The sequence below is a fragment of the Vipera berus genome (genome assembly GCF_964194415.1).
Source record: "Vipera berus genome assembly, chromosome: 3".
NCBI lineage: Eukaryota > Metazoa > Chordata > Lepidosauria > Squamata > Viperidae > Vipera > Vipera berus.
In genome coordinates, this window is record NC_138204.1 from 28,907,831 (window position 1) to 28,931,959 (window position 24,129).

A 24,129-nucleotide genomic window follows, 5' to 3' on the forward strand; every position below is an offset into this window, starting at 1 on the left:
TGTCCAAATGCCAATTTCAGCCCTCCTTTCCTTTACAAGAGTATGGTGATTCCATTTTTATCTTTATTTTGCAGGATCCAAATTATAATTGTTATTGAAGTGAAATAAGCAATTTTGACATACAGGAAGACTTCAAGGTCTCAGACAGAAGTATCTTTGGTGGTACAATATTAGGAGCTACAAAAGGAAGGAGAGAGTGGGTTGGTGGATGAAATTATAGGTTGAAATTGCATCTCCCATCTCAATGTTATTAGCACCAATGCTTCACTTTGTCAGTGCTTTAAGCAAAGCATCCTTACCAAGCAGCTTCATGAAGCAGTGCAGACCTTGCTTCTTCAAAGAGAAAGCAAAGTTGTATCACCGTTTCATTTTTCACTACTCTACAGTCTCCTCTCGCACATTTTGTGCTCAGAATAACCCTTCAAACTGGAGGAAATGCCCGAGGAAGTCATAGGAGCAATGAAAATTGCTTCAGTGAAATAATTAGTGCTGTCCTCATTACATGAAAGTTTCATAGTAACTTTCCTGCATGAGAGGCAGACAGTATTCTTACAGGATGAAAAGCAGCTATTGTATCAACTCACAATCTTCACCTGACATTCTTGTCTCTAAGTGTCTGCAATATTAAATGATCATAGCCAACACCAGAAAAGATGGATTGCCTATGTAAGAAGAATCAATTTATTTTTTGCTTAAATAGAAAGGCATTATTTAGCTTTTTTTTGTTCCTATGATCAAAACAATTTATTTCACAGGAAGAGGAAAACTGGTAGCATATTTTATTCAGATTTTATTACTGAATAAAATAGTGTACAAAGAATGACCATAATATCTGCAGGTACACTCTCTTTTCCCCTCTTTTTCATTTTCTTATCAACAAAGTTCATGCAATGTTGTGATGTTCTATATCCATCCAGTTTTAAATATTGTTCCTTTCCCCATTTCCAAGCTGATGATCTTGCAGTGGTGGGAATGGAAAAAAAATTTTTTTGACTTGCTACTGTTTGTGGTTAACCCATGTCCAAAATAGATTATCTTCTGATGGGTGTATAAATAAAAAATGGCCTCTTTATAGGGACAGCATTTTATTACTATACCTGTCTGCTATATGTTTAAGGAAACATGGGAGGGGGAAAATTGGGGTGGGTAGAGAAATTCTGGGTTCTTCCCTACTGATTCTCATTCAGATTGATGACATAGAATTTGCATCTGAGATTATTCCAATTATTCCAACAATAATGGGTTAAGAAGAAGCTCTATGCAAATAAGAATATGTTGGTATGATTTATCTTTGTCAGGGTTTAATATTATTGAAAGAAATAAACCATAAGGTGATCCTTCTCTGATCATGTCTTCTTTGGAATGACCTTCCACAAGCAAGAGAAAGGAGATGGTAACTCTGACCCTAATCAGCTTTCCTGTCAATCCCCGGTGAAAACAAGAGGGTGTTCTCTTTTCCTTTAAGTCCAGCATGCCATATTTTCTGGATTAGCACTATATTGTACGTGTCTTTTAGATCATCAACATTGGCCACAGTGATCTGGAGATGAAATTCATCTGGATATATTAATTCATATTATATCAAACTAATTAAATGCAACTATTCTTTATGTCCCATGTACTTAATATATTCCCCTTCTGTCTCATTAAAATTTACAATTTGCTGCCAATTTTGGGAAAGGCTCTGAAAGCTGCATTCAAGGATTGCTTCTTCACTCCCCACTTTGGCAACCTGGAAGCTCAGAGTTATGTTCCAATCTAGAAAGCTTTCTTGAAGTCTTCAACATATATTGCTTTCTGCTGTTGGGTTTCCATATTTTCTCATAATATTAGAAAGTTTGGGAAAGTAATGTTCTACAGTTTTCTGAACACATCAAACAAATAGAATGCACAGAATCCAGTCCTTACTTCCAAAAGCAATCTTTGGGATAGAAAAGGAAATAGCAGCATTAGAAGAAGAGAGCTCACTATGATGTTATGTTTTCCTAGTTCTGCTTCAAAGTTAGTTTCTAGACCTTTACAGATGCAACGTATGAGATGCTTTAAGAACAGCATGTTGCAATTATTGCATGTTGCAATAATTTCACAAATAGCAGTTTTTCTTACTGTTCACTTGGAAGGCTTGATTGTTTTTGAGCCAACAGCAAGATGTTTGTACAAATTTTAATGGCTTATCCTTGTAGAAACTTACCACAAAAAAGTTTTTTTTTTAATCTTAAATTAAGGAAAAACTTAAATTTGTGGTATCTGCCAGTATATCAGAAACAGTTATGGAAACAGGCTTCTAAGTTATCAGAAATTGCACACATGTAAGCAAAACATAACTCGATTATGGGCACTTTATAGATGGCATTGGAAAACTGTAAGTGACCTAGACTGATAAACCAAGCATGGCCTTTAGATTTTTAAATTGTATACAGTGTTTAAAATAAATTTAAATTTTAAGTATATTAAAGTTAGGAAAATAAAAATAAAAATATGCCTCATTATTACCATCTTTCTCCTGAAGATGAACTTTTGGCAAAAGATCAAGGTCTCACAATACATATTTTACTCAGCAGACAGATTGTTTTTCCAGTTGGAATAGAGGTTGACAGCATTTCTAAGGGGCAGTATACTTGACCAGAGACCAAATTATAAAAGGAGCTTCCATGATTAGATTCATATAATTGCTTGATAAGACCCCACTGCTGTCCCATTTGGTTATGCTCTTTTTTCCTTGACCCAGATTTTGAATGTTGTGAATTTCCATGATACTCCATTGCTACTTTCATATCCCCTCTCCATTGCTAACTCTCGCAAATGGAGATGTATCAAAATGCATCCTCATATTTGCAACAACCCTGCATGTTATGTCAAATCAGATAATAAATACTGTATGTGTGTATGTGTGTGTGTATGCATATATATGTATATGTATATGTGTGTGTATATGTGTGTGTATATATATATATATATATCCAAAAAAAGTGCCGGAACTCCGTTCTGAGCATTCTATGAGGAAAAAACCCTGTAGTTTGGCAGGTCGAATCCTGAGTGCCACGTAACAGATTGAGCGCCTGTTACTCGTCCCAGCTTCTGCCAACCTAGCAGTTCGAAAGCACCTAAAAATACAAATAGAAAAATAGGGACCACAACGGTGGGAAAGTAACAGTGTTCTGTAACATACAGTATATATATATATATACTGTAAACTATTATTGACTTGGTTTTATTTCAATTTCTTTTAATTTATGAAGGAAAATAATTCTGATTTCTTCTTTTTTCAAAACGCTCTGAAGGAAACTAGCTAAGAAGCAAAAAGAGACCCAAAGCAGCAGTCAACGAGAAATGGGGCCTGTTGCTGCTTCAGACAAGACTGCTACAAAAAGCGCGACTCACAATGAAGACACTTTCGCTTCAGGCTGCCAAGATGTTAATGGATTCAGTAAGTTTCAATTCTCAGGATGATTTTTGGTAATTAATTGACTTGCATCCCACTGAAGCAAACAAAGAAAAAGTTAAAGGTATAAAGTTAAGGATTAAAGAAAAAAACCTCAATATTATTTCTGTCCTGCTCTAATTCTTGGAAGCAGGAAGAGGCCTCTTTGACTTTTGCAGTCCCAATTCAAAACAGATGCCAACAATCTCAGCCCATTTGGTCTAGTGATTGAGATACCAAGCTAGGAGACTGAGAGTTCTATCCCACCTTAGACATGAAAGCTGACTGGATGATTTTTGGTGAATTATTCTCTCCCTCAATCCAACCTGCTCACAGGGTTTTTGTGGGGGAAATAGTAAGAGGGAGGAGTATTAGATATATTCTCCCCTGACTTAGTTATAGAAATAATAATGGTGGGATATAAATAAATAAAAATACTTGAAATCCCCAGATCCTTTCATAGTTGTCCCTAGAACTTTCTTTTTTCACTTTTTGTCAAAAGCCAGTGCAGTGTATTCCTACGTTGTTAAACTAGAAACATAAACAAACCTATATGTCCTAATTATGCTTAACACATTTAATAATAGAAGGAAAAAAACAAACATATAGCCCTGATTCAAGAGCAAACCAAAAAATATTTTGCATTATTATATTTTGCATAGAAAAGACTGGACAGCTACCTGTCTAAAATGTTATAGGGTCTCCTGCTTGAGCAGGAGCTTGAACTAGAAGACTTCCCAAGTCCATTCCAGCTCTATTCTGATTGATCACACTGTCTACTCCAAAGCCTTTTCCATTACCATATAAAAATGTGCTTAGCTTGAGTATTATGAACTGGATCCACTTTGTAAATATAGTCTATAGCAGGGGTGTCAAACTCAATTTCATTGAGGGCCGCATCAGCATTGCGGTTGCCCTCAAGGGGCCGGGTGGGTATGGCCTGGGTGGGCGTGGCCTACTGGGTGGGTGTGGCCAGAGTGCGTATGGCCTACTGGGTGGGTGTGGCCAGCTCTACATCGTTTGCATCAAGGGTGCCTATGGGGGCCTGGGCAGGAGTGGGAGAGATCTGAGGGTCTCTGGCAGAAGGAGGGTCTCTGGGCCAGGGCCAAGGCAGTGGGGGCCGTTCCCTCACTGTTTCCAGGATGGCTTCGCGGGCCACATGAAACCACTTCGCGGGCCGGATCCGGCCCCCGGGCCTTGTGTTTGACATGTCTGGTCTATAGTCTCCATCCTGAAAGTACAATGATCCTATAGCTCTTTCAACAACCATGAATAGCTGTGCATCTAGTGAAAAGAGTAACAGCTGTTTCACACTGAGTGTTGTATGGAAAAAGCCAACATTGCCAAATAAGCTGTTGCTTCTTACTGGGAAGAAAACCACATTCTTGAATTGATGAGCTGAGGAGTCCACCCACAGATTACATTTTTTTTCTCTGTGGAAAAGACTATTATTATCAGAAATGGACACCTAATGAAAAGCATAGAAAACAGAACCTTTTAATTTTCTATGCTGCCTCCATTACTCAGTTTTAGTTTCTGAAATCTCATTCTTCAGATTCAGTTATTAATCAATAGCTTTTAAAACCACATGGAACAGGTGAACAGAAATATGCACTGTGGCATGCAAAACTATGAAACCAGGAGCTAGTGTAAAATCCCCCGTGATTACAAATCACACACACTTTCACATAATGCTGCTTTCTGTTGAATTGGTCCTTGATTCAGATATGTAGAACAATAAACAGTATTAGCTAGCATTTGTGCATTGAGAGTCATAACTACTAAGGAGATGCAATGCTGGATTTTCCTCTTCTACTTTACCATCTTCCATTGTGATGATCAAAAACATTCTAAACAAATGAATACTACCCCACTTTAAAAGGGAGATGTCACTCCTCCTTCTGTGCCAAATTGCTCTCTCAGATAAAATAAAATAATTTATTATATTACTGGTTTGCTAACTTGAAGCAACAGGTATTGTTAATGATACTTTAGAAACTTCGTTTCCCTTTCTCCTCTTTTCAACCGTATGAAAGTTAGAAAACAAACAAGCAAACAAAGCTAACTCTGGTGAAACTGTGTAGGAGCAAGCTACCAAGGACAATACCGTTTAGATCAGGGGTCTTCAAACTTGGCCCTTTTATGACTTGTGGACTTCAACTCCCAGAATTCCTCAGCCAGCATGCCTGGCTGAGGAATTCTGGGAGTTGAAGTCCACAAGTCATAAAAGGGCCAAGTTTGAAGACCCCTGGTTTAGATCTAAGAAAGTTATACATGGATTTAAGGGTTCAGATAAATTTGAAATATTGATTTACCATAAATTAGAATTGACTGTAAAAATAAACAGCTTCTCATAGGAATCAGATCTGGCTATCTTGGGAACTGCAAATGAAAACAAAAGTTAAAATGATGGTTTTAGAAATTGAACTCTGGAGGGGAGTAAAAATTTACAAGCATTGTGTGTCAGTTAATACTGGAACTTATAGAGTGTTACAAAATATAACATTGGAAATATTAAAGGAGATCTTTGAAGAATGGAATCAGAAGTTAGTAAATATAATATCAGCCCTGTCAGTATTATGTCTGCTTCTATGGATAGATTATGTCTAAAAGTTTTTAACGAAAGAAAAACAGATGTGGAATAAATTTTATCTGTCAAGATAGAGAAAATATAAGTGTGAAAATACAAACAACAAATCAAGAGAATGATTTGTAAAAGGGACGCTTTACCAGATATATAAAAAAAGCTACGTGAAGTTTTAAAAATTAAAAGGGAAATACAAACAATAAACCAAGAGAATGACCTGGGAAATGTTTTCATATCAGATCTCCAAAAAGGCTTGTTAAAGCCTTGCATAAATCTATGTGATAGCATAAAAAAGAATTGAAATCAAATCATATTTAAATATTTTATTGAATTAAAAAGTGAGTCTGTTAGAAGTAAAAGGAAGGAATATAACTTGGTTTAATAGTTCAATGTTACAGAAAGACTTTAAAAAATTGTTCTGACGGCCCTTTAGGAACTTTTAGCTGACAACAGGATTGAACAGTTAATGTTTTATGGATTTAATTATAAATAAGGGATGGGACATAGGATGAAAAGATATTTGTTTAACCTTATACTATGAAGAGTTTGGGTAGGCTTGTTGTGCTGAAGGTAGGAAATAACTGCTTTATGTATTGCTTTTCTTTTTCTTTTTTCTGCACTTTTTATTCTTTCCATTCTCTTTTCCATCTCTGCTTAGTTTCCATTAGTTTTTACTATTGTATTAAAAAAAAATAATAAAAAATATATTAAAACAGAACATCAGAAGGAAATAGCTTTTCATAGGTAGATACAACTTTCCCCATTTTTCCTGTTATTGTTGTACTGAGAAGAAACTGGCTTAGACCATTTCATTTTCCTCTTGATGACAATGAAGAGAAATACAAGCTTTAAATTACAATTCACAGAATTCAGTATTTTCAAAGCAACATTTTCATCGATTCTGATTTTTTTTTAAAAAAAAATCACTGTACATCTAGATGAGGAATGATCAGGTTGAAGACAAAACAGAACTGAGAAATATGAGAAAAAGTGTACAAATGTTTCTACAGCTATTTTATCTATAAGTATAGCTAACATATCTTTAGGTAGCCATACATTTATGGCAAGAAAAAAAATCACATAAGCATCTGGAATGTGTTGAATATGAGTTTGTCCTCTAGTGTTCCATGAAGGAACTGTGATTTATCAAGTGCCTTGTAGAACAAAGGGATACTGGTACTACATCCATAAGGAGAACTGTAGAGAGAAAAACATGCTTAAAATTCCACTGTCTAATTCAGAAGATATTCTGAGGGGTTCCTATGGAACAGATTCACATAGTCTGGCATCCTATGAGCAATGGTGACATATTCAACATGTAGGCATTTCTCTGCTGACACCCTACTGATGAGCTGTCATGCAGGACTAAAGAAAGTGTGACAGAACTAAGCCATAGGACATTCTGGATACTCCATATTCACAGCTGAGAGAAGAGTAAAAGAAAAACATGATTGTCAGAATGTTAGAATATCAAGTTAAGCTATGAAAGTTCCTCAGGAATCTCAGGTTGCTTCTTAAGATATATCAAGATGGCAAAAAGACAGTTTTGCTTTGAAAAGAAAAGGCACAAAAAAGCTTCTGAAACAATCTATTTTAATCCATGGAAAGACATTATGTTAAGATGGGGGAATATGGATTTTTGATTGAACATTGAAAGTCATGCTGTCAGGGAGCATTATAAATTTAGCATTAGTTTCTGGCACCTGAATAGATAGAACAATCAGGGCAAAAATGATCTATCTCCAAGGATGAGTGCATAAAATGCTGCTGTTGGACAGTGGTTTTTCACATTGCTAGATGTAAAAGAAGGCCTCCAAGCCATAGGTAGTCAGGAGATTTTTTTTATTGCAAATTTTATTATATAAAATGTTGGACAAGTTGTTAACGGTCTGACATTCGTTCTTGTCTTACATCATTTTTGTGTTATATATATATATATATATATGGATGTTTGGTCATTCGGGTTTTTCCCCGCGTAGAACTCTTTGAGGAACAAACAGCCACATGCTTCTCCCAGAAGAAGGAAGCTGAAGCCACTAGCCTGAGGATGACGGATGGGATTTCGTCGAAACGTTGCTCCTACACCTTTAGTTCTACGCGGGGAAAAACCCGAATGACCAAACATCCACATACAAACACCCGCGAAAACCTCAGAAAATATATATATATATATATATATATATATATATATATATATATATATATATATATATATATATATATATTATGTATATATCATTTATATACAGTTATACAATAGTCAATCTTATCGACCACCTTATTCTAGTAATATGTGAAATCAGCATCCTGTATATCTCTATTGAGACCTTCCTTTCTGTTCCCACCATAGGTAAAACTTATTCCAAATTTTGTAGTAATCTGACTGAACTTTATTTTTTATTTCCAAAGTTAACTTGTCCGTTTCTTTGCACGCCCAAATTTTATTCATCACTTCACTCTCTTCAGGTATTTCACTATTTTTTTTCCATTTCTGGGCGAATGTCATTCTCACTGCTGTGATGATGTGTATTATATATAACTCTTCTTTGGTATATTTCTCTGTTGTTATGCCAAGTAGGAAAAATTTTAGTCTATAATCTACTCTCCGTCCTGATATTTCTTCTAACCATATACATATCCTTTGCCAATACTTTTGCATCTTATTACAGGACCACCAAACATGAAAATAAGTGCCTAATTCTTTGGAACATTTCCAACAACTAGGGGATATTTTTTGTACATTTTGGCTAATAGCACTGGAGGTAGATGCTACTGGTAAAACATTTTATATAAATTTTCTTTATAGGCTGAGTCCAGCGTTATCTTTTTATTTCTATCCCAGAGAGTTTGCCATATATCAAGATCGATACCATGTCCCAAATCTTTAGCCCATATCAGCATTGGTTCTTTAACTTGTTCCTCAATCATTTTATACCCCAATAGCAGACTATACAATTTCCTTATTTGTTTCTGATCTGGCCCCAATAAGATTTTATCCAATGCGGTTTCTTGAATATTTATCCCCCTTCTTTCTTATCTTTCCCATATTGTGTTTGTATCTGTAAGTAAGCCCACCATTCCAATTTTATCCCTTGTTGTTCTAGTTCCTGTCTGGATTTCAATTCTCCCATTTCAATCATAATATCCTTGTATGTAGTACTGTTTTCCAAATTAAACAAATTTGGATAGACTATCACTTCAAGGGTGGACAACCAGACTGGTACTTTAATGTAATTTTGTTTTCTAATTTTATTCCAAATTTTAAGTAGTGCTTGTCTAATCCGATGGTTTTGAAAATGTTGATATAGCCCTTGCTTCTCATTCCATAGGAATGTGTGCCAGCCTAATTGCATATGGTGGCCTTCTAGAGTTAATAATCTTTTATTCTTTAAAATTATCCATTCTCTAATCCAGGTTAACATTGCTGCATGATAATATGTTTCTCAGTCTGGTAGTCCAAAACCCCCATTTTCTTTAGCATCCTGCAGGTGTTTCATTTTAAACCTCGGTTAAAATGAGGAGAAAGCGGAGGAATGTTTCAAAAAAGCAACACTACCAAAAGTTACAGATGAAATTAAAAATATGTTGAATGAAGAAATTAGGATGACAGAGATGATTACGGCCATTAATAAAGAAAAAAATAATAAAGCATCGGGTCTTGATGGCCTCCTGACAGAAATCTATAAGAAACAACAAAACATCTTAGGACAACCTTTATTGGATGTGTTTAACGTGGTCCTGGATGAAGCAAAAATTCCAAAGTCATGGTCAGAGGCAAATATTGTTCTGATCCCAAAAGACAACACAGACCATACATCAATCCAAAACTATAGACCAATATCTTTACTTAACTTTGATTATAAGATATTTACAACAATTATAGCTAAGTGATTAAAAAGGTTTTTAAATGATTTTATACATGTGGATCAGAATGGATTTCTAGCCAAAAGACAAACTAAGCACAACATTAGGATAATGTTGGATATGTTAGAATACTACAAAATACATAGTGGACAGCAAATGACGTTATTATTCTTAGATGCCCAGAAGGCTTTTGATAATGTTACATGGTCATTTATACATCAACAACTTAGGTATATGGATATGGGTGAAAAAATTATAAACATAATTAGGGCAATATATTCTAATCAGGAAGCTAAAATAATAATAAATGGGGAAGAACTAGATAAATATGGGGAAGCCGCTGGGTTGAAAATAAATAAGGGTAAAACTAAAATGATTGTTAAAAATATAATGAATAAACAGAAAGAAAATTTGACTAGGATTATGGATATACAAATAGTTAAGAAGATAAAATATCTAGGGATGACTATTATGGCCAGATGCACTTCAATCAAAGAAGACAATTACAACAAAATAGTGAAACAAATAAAAGAAGACCTGGAAAGATGGGGAAACTTGAGTCTTTCATTGTTAGGGAGAATTGCTGTCGTAAAAATAAATGTACTACCTAAAATCCTATTCCTGTTCCAAAATATTCGTATACAACTAGATCAAAAAAATTTCAGGAACCTGAACAAACTGACATTAAATTTTATATGGCAAGGTCATTCAGAAAAACACTTAATACATATATATATACATATACATATACATATACATATACATATACATATACATATACATATATTAGATTGAGCCCCTTATTCATCATCAGCCTCAGAAAGCAAGTTCCCACTAGTTTGAACTCTTAATGAATTAGCTATCAATATTTTTGCTAAAGTAAACAAATAAAACCCTGCATTATATTAAATCACTAGTATGATTGTCCTCTTCACAAGGCAGGAATTATTTTATATTAGCATATTATCACAGTCAGGAACCATGACAAATGGTTCACCATGAAATAAACAATTTGTCACATAATAGCTAAATGAAAAGAAAGACACTTGGTAAGCCAATTTTATAAGTATTTTCTTTACCACTAGGATAACACAAAAAGTAATATGAGATATTATGGAACTTTGCTTAGGAAATGTCAAATAAATGACAACCTTTTATTTCAGAAGAGTGAGTTTGGATGTGTGTATAATTAAATCCATTGTAAACATCACTTCAAAAATAATTTATTTTGTGGAAAGGATGTCGTCTCATGTTACACACTGCCAAATCTAACAGAATAAAAATATAAATGGATATGATAGGGTTATCATATTAAAATCAGAGCTGTAACAATTAATGAGAGTTCTGAAACATAACCTGCCTTTTATATTCAAAATACACTTTTTGTGGCAGAACTTGAATTGTCTGAACAGACCTTAATCTTATTGTTATCATCTTTTTGCACTGTGCACACACTTCTAATCTCACAAGATTTCTATTATGTTCTGAAAAGTTGAGAATTTGGGTTCCTTTTTAAAAACTATAAAACTGATTGGAGCCTATGATTTACATAAGATCAGATAATACCTGGCTGTTATGGCAAAACAATGCTTGTAAACATTGTTTATAATGTTTTCCCCCTGCAGATTACTTATGTGCTTTTAATGTCATATACTGCCTGGAGTCACAGTGTATAGGTTGAGTGGCTATATGCATAATCATAATCATAATAACAACAACAATAATAATAATTAGCAAAGGATGATGGTTACAAATACCTAGGCATATTAGAAGCAGATAACATCTTGAATGGAAAAGTCAAAGAGTCAACCCAAAAGGAATACATCAGAAGAGTCCGCAAAATACTAAAATCAAAGCTGAATGCTGGAAATATAATTAAAGCCATTAATTCATGAGCAGTCCCAGTGATATGCTACCCAGCTGGAATTATCAACTGGACATTGGCCAAATTGGAACACCTAGACGGGAAAAGACGTAAACTTTTGAACATGCATCATGCTCTACATCCACGTAGTGACACCAACAGATTGTACCTGCCAAGATGAACAGGGGGCAGAAGGCTACTGCAAATCCACCAAACTGTCGAAGAAGAAAAATGAAGTTTGAATGACTATGTGAATCAAAGTACAGAAAAATTGCTGCAGGCTGTGAAAACAAAGAGCATTATCAAAATAACAGAAACAAAAGCAGAAGATAAGGAAAAATGGCTAGATGATAGATTAAATAGATGGAAAACCAAAGCTTTGCATGGACATTTGAAAAACATTGAAGGAAAATGTGAGAACAACTTGAGATGGGCATGGCTTAAGATGGGAACCATCAAGAAAGAAACAGAAGGCTTAATACTGGCTGCTCAAGAACAAGCACTACAAACTAATGCCATGAAAGCGAAGATACAAAAATCTACTGACAATCCAAATTGCCGACTTTGCAAGTTGTTGAGAATGAGAGGGTGAAGATCTTGTGGGACTTCCGAATAGAGACAGATCGCCATTTGGAACACAACATGCCAGATATCACAGTTGTAGAGAACTGAAGCGTACAGCTGATTGATATCACTGTACCAGGAGATACTAGAGTCGAAGAAAAAGAACTGGAAAAAAATACTAAATAACGTGACCTGGCCATCGAAACTGCACAATTATGAATGAAACGTGTAACAGTAATACCCATTGTCATCATGGCACTGGGAAATATGTCCAAAAACTTTGCAAAACCCATCAAGAAATTGCAGCTTCCTGCAATAACTCCAGCAAAGCTACAAAAAACTGTGCTACTCGGAACATCTTACATTTTAAGGAGATACCTGGTTGACACCTAGGATGCTGGCAGAAGCCCATGTCAACCATTAGTGCCAGTCAATTTGAGTGTTCAGTTGACTGAGTTTCATGTTTTATGAATAAAAGTTAATAATAATAATAATAATAATAATAATAATAATAATAATAATAATAATAATAATAATAATAATAATAATAATAATATCATAAAGATCCTGGAGACAGCAGAATCGAAAAGAAAGAACTGGAGGAAATCACAAAATACAAAGCTCTGCAAATAGAAATAGAATGACTGTGGCAAAAGAAAGCAAAGATATTACCAATAGTAATAGGTGCCTTAGGTGCAATAACAAAACAAGTGGAGTACCACTTAAAAACTATCGGCATTTACAAAATCACAATCAGTCAATTGCAAAAGGCAGCTTTACTTGAAACAGCTTACATCCTGTGACAATTCCATTGACATCATCAAATAATAACATCTGCGTGTCCCAGTTCCTTGGAAAGAATTTAATTTAATTTGACAGATGAATGAAAAGACAAATCCAGTCTAAACATCTGGCTGACTGAGTGACATACCATAATAATAAACATTTAGATCTTCAGCAGCATTGTAAATAGAAAGGCATATTACTTATAATATTCACCAACATACAGACATGTTATAATTGTAATATGTTTTAGCAGTAGCATTCAGTATGAGATAGAAAGGCAGTCTGCAGAGACTAAATCCATTGACTGGTAAATATGAAAATGTTCTGTTAGAAAATAGGGTCTGTTAATTTTTCAATTAACCTTTTTTTAATTCTACAGTATATAGCAAATATAAGTCACTGTAAACACTTTTAATATATATTTTCCTCTGTTTATACAGAAGTGCAAATGGCAGGGAGAAATAGAGGAAATGTAAACTCAGTTACAGAAAATTCTTCCTATTGATTAGAAACAATAATTTATTTTTGTTAATTTGTTCTGGGATTGCAATAAATCCCAAGAGATGGCAAAATGATTTTCAGAATATCTCAGGAATTTACACTTAGACATATTAGAAATAGTACATATATCTCTAGCGTTACTTGCAGAAAATTTGAATACTTGTCTTGTTTTGAATTCAGAGATTATCTATGAGCAAAAGGCATATGGCTTGCTATGTTTTGTTGCTGTTTACTTTACAAAGCAGAGAATCAGCTTTTGCTTATAAATACCGGAAAATTATTATGTAGAGCCAGTGTGAAAAATTTGGCTGAGACTGAAAGATCCATGTTAGATTTTCTCTGCAAACGATCCTGACATATTCTCTTATTCATTGAAAAGAATTTATATTCTTTATTATATTTTATAATATTTGAATGTAGCTTGGACAAAGTTTTTTGTGTTACTTGGACATACTGTAGTAATTACTTAGAACTTTGCATCATCCCTTTTAGTAGCACAAGTTAAAATAACAAACATTTGGAAAATGATTTTTTTTATATATTTGTCAATACAGTTCAAGCAGAAACAGTAATTCACTGTAAGATTCATATATCAGTTTAGTACCATTTATATTGAATATAAGATTTCTTATATTTATATTATTATAAATATTTATAATAGATTTTTAACAGCTAATCCAGATTGTCATCATCTATTTCTTTTTTTTTCTCTTTAGATGTTGCTTAAAATACTGCTACAGGAGTAGCTGTTTGGCCATTGATAAATACTAAAGCAGTATTTTCCAAACTTGGTAACTTTAAAATGTGTGGACTCCAATTTCCAAAATTTACCAGCTAGAAATTTTTTTCCCCCTATAAAACTGAAAAAAATGACAGAGACCAAAACAACATTTAATCTAGGCATGGGAAATAGTAATTACAACTGAACATGCTAAATTGAGTAATTTTGAATAATGATGTATCCAGTGGCTTTGAATATGCTTTAGTAAGTCTACATATTATTTTTCATAGTTCCCTCTTGTAATGGTAGCTTGCAATGCTTTTAAACAAAATTCATAAAAATGTACAGACTGTGGTGAAGCCAGTCTTAAAACAGGTGGAATTCAGCATAATGGTGGAAAATTAAGGATAGTAAGTCCTGTAGGGTATGGCATACTTATAAAGATATCTCCTTCTCTATTAAAGGGGGTTAATGGGAAATAGGATAAAGAAAGATGAATTGAGAAAGTAAATCTAGCCTGGAAAACTAATAAGCCTTGAAAATCCCCTCTGTTCAGAGTCATTATCATTAGCAATGATGTTAGACTTGTTAATTGAATAAATAAGTGCTTAGTTTGCTACTCCTATATTAGGTCTTTACCCATTACAACGGATATACACAAGTGAAGAAATATTTGAAATTATACAGACATACATACACACATTTGCATTGCTGATTAAATTCTGAAAACTGTACTGATACACCTTTTATATTTGGGGCCATAACTTTCTTTTCATAGGATGTTGCCTGCCCTTTAATTATCCAGCTTAATTTTAGACAATAGTGGCTGAGAAAAATATATTCAGGAGCGCAAGTGGCAATTGACCTATCTTTCCCTTCCATGACAGCTGTAGCAACACTAAAAGAGAAAGAGAGAAAACTTTGAAAGTGTTCTACCCATTTATTCCATAACACATATAGCAGTTTCATCTTTTACTGATATAAAACATAAAAAACCCACTTTACTGTACTTTTTATACAGTAATGTGTAAAGGACCAGTGATACCTCACCTAAACTGATTCAATTTAAGAAGAAGAAAAAATGATACTTCAATCCATATGCAGAATAAGGTAAAAGGTAAAGGTTCCCCCGCACATGTGTGCTAGTTGTTTCCAACTCTAGGGGTCAGTGCTCATCTCCATTTCAAAGCCGAAGAGCCAGCATTTGTCCGAGGACGTCTCCGTGGTCATGTGGCCGGCATGACTAGATGCCAAAGGCGCACAGAATGCTGTTGCCTTCCCATTGTAGTGGTCCCTATTTTTCTACTTGCATTTTTACGTGCTTTCCAACTGCTAGGTTGGCAGAAGCTGGGACGAGTAACAGGCACTCACTCTGCTACCCGGCACTCAGGATTCGACCCGCCAAATTGCCGATCTTCTGATCAACAAGCTCAGCGTCCTAACCCACTGAGCCACTGTGTCCCTTCATATGCAGAATAAAGGACATTTAAAAAAAAACAGCTCATGATGGATTCCCTATTCTCTCCATTTAGATTAGTTGTTCTGAGAAAATAGAAAAAGAGATTTTGTATATATTAGTTCTCTTATTAAAATTCTTTCAGAATACCTGTGCAAAAGTGAAAACTCCATTTCTTTCATGTTTTTAAGATTAATTGAAATAAAGCAATAAAATATTTTAGGTTCTCCTGCCCTAATACTGATGCTTAAAATAGACACATTCTACATTGCAATGCTTCTTTTTCTCCACTTCTGAACTCAAGTGCTGTTCGTGCCATCCTTGAGTCAGGACAAAAATATCCTGGCATAAAATTTGCCAAACCAAACCTTATTCTGTATTGATTGCCTCAATTCCCAATCACTGATGTGATTTCCTTCCACGATAACGAGTAAATGAACCAAACAGATTTACTTAGCTTGACAATGCCCTTGAATAAGAATCAAAGTAGAAAAATAAATGTTGCCAGGCCATGCTCTAAGCCTCCAAGTTGGAAATTATCCTTAAAATAATTCCAGAACTAAGAACTAACAGAAGGAGAGCAGGGTCCCTGAAGATAATATTAAGAGTTAGCATTAGCAAATAGAATAAACAGCAAATCACAAAGTCCCCACTCTTATGATATTTATTGCCTTATTATTTTCATAATAATAATATTTGAAAAATGTATGTAAATATGTGTATCTTTTGCTGATGTATATCTTCAGTTAGACAAAGCATAAACTGCCAATATATCAAAGCTGTTTATTCATATATCCAGTTCCCCTACAGGCTGTAAAATAGCACTGGCTCCCTACTTGCTTCTGCTGGCAAAAATAAAAAAAAAATAAAGATGTGAAAAATAACTGGGGAAAGTTGATATCACCTTTCTGTGTTATTTTCCTCCCCTTCAGCTCAGAAAGCAGCAGGCAAAGCTGGGCAGGGTGGGTGACTATTTAGTGTGTCTAGATCACATGAAAAAAACATGTTTTACTTGTAATGTGAAGTGCATCCAAAAGTCATATTCTTCCTGCTGTTGATAGAAACATTTCATGACTTTGTTGCTTCTGTGTGGGTTTTTTCCCCCCTTCTGCATTATCTGGTGGCATTGGGCACAGATGGTTTCTCTATAGTCCTTTATTTCACCTATGGGGAGAAATTAATTCCTGTGAGAAAGAAAAGAAATGCACAAGTAACAGCTAGGTGAAACTTTGTTTTGCCTCCCTATCTTTAAAACAGACAATAGCCATGGGGAGATGACTCAACCGACCCTGACAATCCAGACCCATCCCTATCGAAGCTGTGACCCAGTAGAAATGTCCTATCCCAGGGGACAGTTCCAGCCAGCAATCCGAGTGGCCGACTTGTTGCAGCACATCACTCAGATGAAACGGGGACAGGGCTATGGATTTAAAGAGGAGTATGAGGTGAGATGAATATTCACTCACTTGAATAATAGAAATGATTGAGATTAAAGCTACTGGAAAATGAGAATAAGTCCTGATTTCATGAAGAAGTATCTTAATAAGACTTATTTTTATGTGTTACTGATCATGGTTTCCCCTCTCTTTCCTCCTGAGTCTTTTTTTCTGTTGCAGAGCTCCTATTATTCATACATTCATACATTGGCAAAATCAAAAATGGGAGCTTATGAGAATCTGACACTGGGTCTGTTTCAAATAGTATAATTAGTTCAGATGCAGCAGCTATGACCACTATGGTACAGCTATTAAATTTGTGCCAAAAATATGCCTATCTGCTGCTGGGCCTCCTTGGAGATGTTAATGGCAGTATACAAAGCCTTCAAATGGTCAGAACTGACTTAACTTAAAGAATGTCCCCTGTTATACTAGTCCCCAGTCTATGGAGATTCTTAGTTATTCAGGTCATGGTTGTCCCAAAGGTGCTTTTTCAAAAGGCAACTGGACTTTTTTTTCCTTTGAAAACATTTTGCTTCTCATCCAAAATGGTTCTTCAGTTCTGATTTAATGGTGGAAAATGGAAGGATTTATATTCCTTGCAGTCATATGGTCATTACCCTCTTTATGAGACTCATTGAGGCCACTTGGCAGTTTATTTGTGCCCTCCAGGTTATCTGAATATTGCAAATGTGTGTGGAGCCTTCTTGGAACTGCTGAAAGGACTGTGTTGTCCTTTCGTTGAAGAAACGTCTTCAAGGAAAAACAAAGTCTAATTGCCTTTTGAAAAAGTACCTTTGAGATACTACTCTCCAGTAGTCTTGTTTTTCTGTTGTTCATGTATGGCTTGTGGAAATGTCATTAAATAAGAACAGAAGGTAGAAATCTTTGCAGTGGCACTTATCCTGTGGTGTAACCTCCCTTCTGCAATGTATCAGGACTCAGCACCTGTTCTGTACCAGCCTGCTACCGGCCCTGCAGAAAAGGCAGGGACAACCCCTTTTACAAGAAGGCAAGAGGCTGGAATTAAGCCTGCCAAATTTATTAACATAAAAACACAGAGCAAAGAGAGCAAACACGAACCATGAAACAGGAGCTTTTCAAGCGGTTGCCTTCAGCAAACCAGCCCTCCCACACATTCCCCTTTTATACAGTTCAGGGTGTGGCTTCTCTCTGCCTCCTTCCGAGGTGCCCCATTGCCTTCCTGTTTACTCCTGATTGACTGCCTCCTGCGTCGGGCATCCTTGAACAGGGCCAGCTGTGGGTCAACTTCATCCACGCTGTCAGGCTCACACAGCTGGGTCTGCGTCGTAACCAGATGGGAGGGGCCTGGCTGAGGGCTCTGTGGAGCCTCAATATTATTCTCAGCAAGCTCTTCAACACCCCCCTCCTCCTCCTCTGAGTCGTCCGACCCAACTGCCGAACCCACAGGCTGACCCTGAATCACAACAGCACCAACAAGTTTAGATCACTTTATGTTGGTCATCATCAATCCTGGCTCCCCTTATATTTATTTGTAATGCTTTAATTTACCTTGCAAAAATGTCTTTATCTATTTTACTAATGTAAACTAAGCAGACAAAAAATCCTTACCTGCAGCAGACTGCACTGAATGTTCTCTTTTCATTGGGATATAAAATGTATAAAATATTACAATAGTTTAAGAGCTAGTTTAAAGATAAGACTCATTAAATAAAAGTAAATAAGAAAAAAGAAACAACTTTGACCACCTTCTGAGTGTCTGTAACAGCTAGTAAGCTCTTCTGACTGCAATGTATCACCTCTGAAGACTCAAGTCTGACACCTTCTTTTATTTTGGTATGATACTCTTTTGTGAAAGAACCTTAAACTATTGGAATAATTTTGTTCATTTAAAAATATATATTTCAAATTGCAATGTACTGCAGATATGGAAAATGGAATAACATTTCTAGATTTGAGTGTCAAGCCAAGCAACTTATTCAAGGAGGCCTGGTAGGCCAGAGATTTTGCAATTAGGAAGTTAAAAGAGTGGCATTCTGTTCTGAAGATTATTTTCATCTTTCCTAGCTCAATCCAGTAGTTAGTGAAATTTGTTGGTAGTATAATTAAGAAGCAATTACCTGTACTGATGATCTTCTGTTTAAATCAGGCACTATTGTTGGGCATCTGCTGCACTTGAGCATCCAAGTGGGATCAAGTTGTTGTACATTCCTGGCCACATATTTAATTAGTAGTGATAGACATTTTAATTTTACATAAAGCCTCCAATCAAATATCTGTCTGCATATTACCATACATTCATGAGGAAACCAAATGTTTGCTCATTATTGCTACAACTAATAGGACCCACTTCAGTGGAGATTCATCATACATCACTTCACTGAAACTCGAAACTGACCTTGTCTACTTGTTACATTCCTTTCCTAATTCTCAGTTGATGAGATTTCATCCTGATGAACCTAAGGTATGAGGAGACTGGGAGGTTAGGTATTTGATGAATATCACTTTCAAAGTGCTATTAGAGCAATTCAGAACTATAGGGTAAGTAATGATTCACTTATCATTGATACCTGGAATATAATCATTATCATACAGTGTTGGGCATCTTGAAAGCATGTTCCTATAACTTCTTTTGTCCTTTAGTTAATTGTACCCCTAATTACTTACTGGTCATTTTTTGCTGAAATTTTACTTACACCTGAGGCCTTTATAGAAGCAGTAGACAAAAAATACTCTAGATCCAGTAACTGAACACAAATACAAAGAATAGCAATGGATTACAATGGAATGTATGGTGATTTGGGAGGGAGTGTTGCTTAAGAAAGCATTATGTGATTGAAGAAGTTGAGAAGAATAGCCTCGAGATGGACAGAAGTCAATGCCTCAATCTTTAAGAAGAGATTTGTCTGAAATGGTACAGGGTCTCCTGCTTGAGCAGGAGGTTATACTAGAAGACCCCATGGTACCTTCGAAATCTGTTATTCTGTTATCTTGAAGTATAACATTATTCTTGCCTACTTATCATTTTGGTAATTGTTCTATGACTGCTATATTTAACTTAAACGAATAAGGCCAGAGCATTTTTAGGTGTTTTCCATTCCAAGATAGGACCTAAGTCCACATTCCTTGTGAGTATAGTGGACACAGTGGTTGAATGGGTACTTGACATTTTGTTCTGTTTGTGTGTGTGATATCTTTCAGTGGGAACAGAACTTTCAGTGGGAACACAGCATTGCAGGAGCAGACTACCTCTGTGACATATTTGAGTATGGTTTGAGAAAAATATACAGTATACTATGCATACTTGCAAATAAGCCCATCCATGGATAAAATTCAAGATTCAAATTTTAACTGAAATAGCATGAAAAATGCACTATCATGGATAAACCAACCTGCATTTTTCAAGGTATTCTGGTTAAAAATATAAGGGTCTTCTTATTTGCAGATGGCTTATCCATGAGTATATATAGGATATATGGTTACTTTTAAAAAAACCTGAGGTAACCCATCTCCATTTTGGCATCTAAATTTCTCAGCTTATCCATAAGTGTTTATGGTATATATAAAAAGGAATTTAGCCTTTGTAGTTAATAAATATGGCCTCCTCCAAACATGGCCCTTTATGACATATGTTAAGCAGCTTTGTAAAGTATAGATAAGATGTCTTATGAAGTGTTAATGGGCTGTGAAGAGCTGAATTACTCTTACTCTGATAACCTCAGATAAAGTTGCTGAAATGCTTAATGTAAGTAAGAGCCAGGTTTAATTTTCAATTTCTAGCAGCTGTATGGCATTTAAAATTATATCTGCACTAATCTTAGCACTTTGATGCTTTACCTTCAAGGTTGTATTTTGTTTCATGTTACTTTAAAGGCTGCAAAACTAAACACATATCAATGAAAACATTACTCCATATTCAGTTTTTTGCCATGTTAATACGTTTGCCACCAAGGACATTTCAATATCCTTTTTTTCTTTTGCTTTTAAAGCTAGGAAATTTATGGTGGCTATTTTATTATACCCTAATATGAGTTACACTTAATTATATTCCTCCTTTCAGGATAAAATTCTTTGAAAGACAAGCAACCAACAACAGTAAAAACACATTAAACAAAATTTTAAAAGCTTCTTCTTGGTAGTCTTTGCTGACTTGCAAGTGTTCTTCATTTTTTTGTGGATGGCAAAAATAAAATTAGGATTTTTCTGACTTTTTGCTTTGTTTTTGTTTTAGGAGGAGTAGAAGGGAAATTTGTTTGTTATACAAACTTATACAGGTAGTCCTCAACTTGCAACAGTTTGTTTAGTAACACTTGGCAACTGATTCATATTTATGATGGTTAGAGTCACCTGTTCCAACCTTCTGACAAGCAAATTTAATGGGGAAGTCAGGTTCACCTAACAGCTATGTTACTAACTTAACAGTTGCAGTGATTCACTTAACAACTGTGGCAAGAAACTGTTTCACTTAGCAACAGAAATTTTGGGCTCAATTGTCATAAGCCATCGACTAGCTATGTACTATGCTATACTTTGGAAATTGGTGGGTCATCTTTTTTTATATAAAAAGTTAGTCAAAATTTAGACTAAACCAATAAAATACATCTATTGACAAAAAAGAAGAAAAGGACATGGCTGCTTAAAGGCAGATGTAATCCAGATGGAAAAGGTCTAGATTCTCTTTTCTTGCATTCCTTCCTCTTCCTTGGGTGAACTGTTGCAAAAATACAATTTTCACCTTTCACCTATCTGGTCCATTAAATTACGTCACCTCTATAGCTGTAATACTCAATACTCTTCCAATGTGATTAGTGAGGCTTAGGTTGAGAATACCCTTGAAAACAACAGAATGAAATGCTCAAGTCAAGAGATAGTTGCCTCGGTAATTCAGCAACACTTCAAATAAGATTATACTTTTTAAAGTAAAAAGCTATCTGTCGAAAGAATACTGACTCTGCTAATATTCTTCTTATATGAAAAGGTGTTTTATTGTAGAGTTGTAGAGATGAATTTTCAAAGCTTTTGGCACCTTCCAACTCTGTGATTCTTTGAACGCTTGTACACTTAGGGGGAAAATGAACATAGTCAAGCACGTGAATAACAACCATAATTTTAAACAGCCAAGTGGGAATGTCTACAATATTGAATGCTAAAATTTTCAAGTGGCAATTTTCTGGAGGTGATTTGGAAAAGACCGAAACAAACAAGTTTTGAATAGTTATAGTTTGCCTTTTCTTTTTTCCCTGATTGCATTTTCCAGCTGTTTTTAGGCTGCTGGTTCATTGATTCCCCCCCCCCCCATTCTTTTTTTGAACCTATTAAAAAGTAGTCTTACAGCTCTGGACTTTAATCTTTGGCTCTGCATTTTTATCTTTTAAATACCAATATCAATTTATTACTCTTGGACCATTTCCCTAACCTATGAAGTTTGTTTTTTTATATCATTGCCTTATATAGTAATTTAATATTGAAGAATCAGAAACTAGGAGTAAGTCTTCTGACATTTTTCTTCATGCTTGCATTCAATATATATTTATTTTTTTACTTAAATTATTTATATGGTTACCCGTCTCATAACAGTGGCTCAGTTTGATGAGGAAACACTAACACCAATTTTCAAGCTATTTACATATCTACATAATTGTCATCTCATGTAAGCCACAATTAACTACGGTAACTAATGAGAATGGCAAATGCCTTGTTTAAATCATTATATACTATGCCTACAATACTGCCCCCAAAGAATGCCTAATGAGAAATGTGATGAAATTAGTGCATTAGCTTCTAAAAATAAAGTGGCAAGTAGTTTCCTGTATCAAAATTATAAATTTGGTTATAAAATCAGAAAGAGTTATCAGCTTTTTCCAGTATGTCCTATGAACAGATTAAATTCATTTCTTTTAAAATAAAAAGGTATTTATTTGAAGCTGTGAATATACTATGATATTATTTTGGAGATTTCAGATTTACCAATCCTGTGTCTTTGAATAATATGGCAAATTGGGGTGTGTGTGTGTTTTTTTTTTGTTTGTTTGTTTGTTGCAGCACACGATGCAACTAAATTACTATCAATTTATTGAAACAAGATATAAATATATATCTTGTCTTTGATGAAGAGAAATACCTTATTTCAATTACTTTTTTCCTATATTTTTCCCCACTCAGAACATTAGCTGCTATTAGGTAGCATTTTCTTTGTACAACAAAATGAGGTGTGATCAAAGATCTTCCCATTTGATGAAACATTATTTTGTAGACATAGTCACTGAGTTCGGTCTCATTTAATACCCATTTTGCCAAGAAACCATCCATAGTGCACCTGGAATTACTGCTTCCCAGAAATTTTATAAACTACAGTCTGACAAACTTTGTCATTTTTTTATTAAACAATTATAATGTCACACCTTTACTATAATATCTGGTATATTACAATAACCCACAACATCACAACCAAAGAAGCTAGTGTTATTGGCTCTGGGTTTCTATGGATCGCAAATTAGTTAGCAATAGTGGGTGCTCCATCACTGGAAATTTTTAAGAAGAAACTGGACAGTCACTTGTCTGAGATGGTATAGGTTCTCCTGCTTGAGCGGGGGGCTGGACTAGAAGACTTCCAAGGTCCCTTCCAACTTCTCTTCTCTTCTCTTCTCTTCTCTTCTCTTCTCTTCTCTTCTCTTCTCTTCTCTTCTCTTCTCTTCTCTTCTCTTCTCTTCTCTTCGCTTCTCTTCTAGTAAATGATGAATGTTATGGGTTTCACATAACATTTTTTGGGTACCATTCATGATTATAGGTTACATTTCTTGACTGTGAATTAAACTATTACCAACTCTAAAGCCATTATGTATTTAGTATTCCAGACTATGCTGAATATACGTTTTGGGGGATTTTATCACAGGAAAAAAAATCTTGGAGAGAGTGTTGTCACTGGTGTGAATAGTATTATACCTTCT

The 24,129-nt window shown here is 35.1% G+C and overlaps 1 protein-coding gene across 1 annotated transcript in view; it reads left to right on the forward strand.

The window, feature by feature from the left end:
- The window catches only part of PTPRT (protein tyrosine phosphatase receptor type T), a gene marked incomplete at both ends in the record, with an annotated part of 698,891 nt that overhangs the window by 622,850 nt on the left and 51,912 nt on the right, over positions 1-24,129 (forward strand). Inside the window, 2 exons of the mRNA XM_081322609.1 lie at positions 3,282-3,427; positions 17,022-17,209. Coding sequence (XP_081178735.1) covers positions 3,282-3,427; positions 17,022-17,209 — 334 coding nt within the window. The remainder of the gene's footprint in view (positions 1-3,281; positions 3,428-17,021; positions 17,210-24,129) is intronic.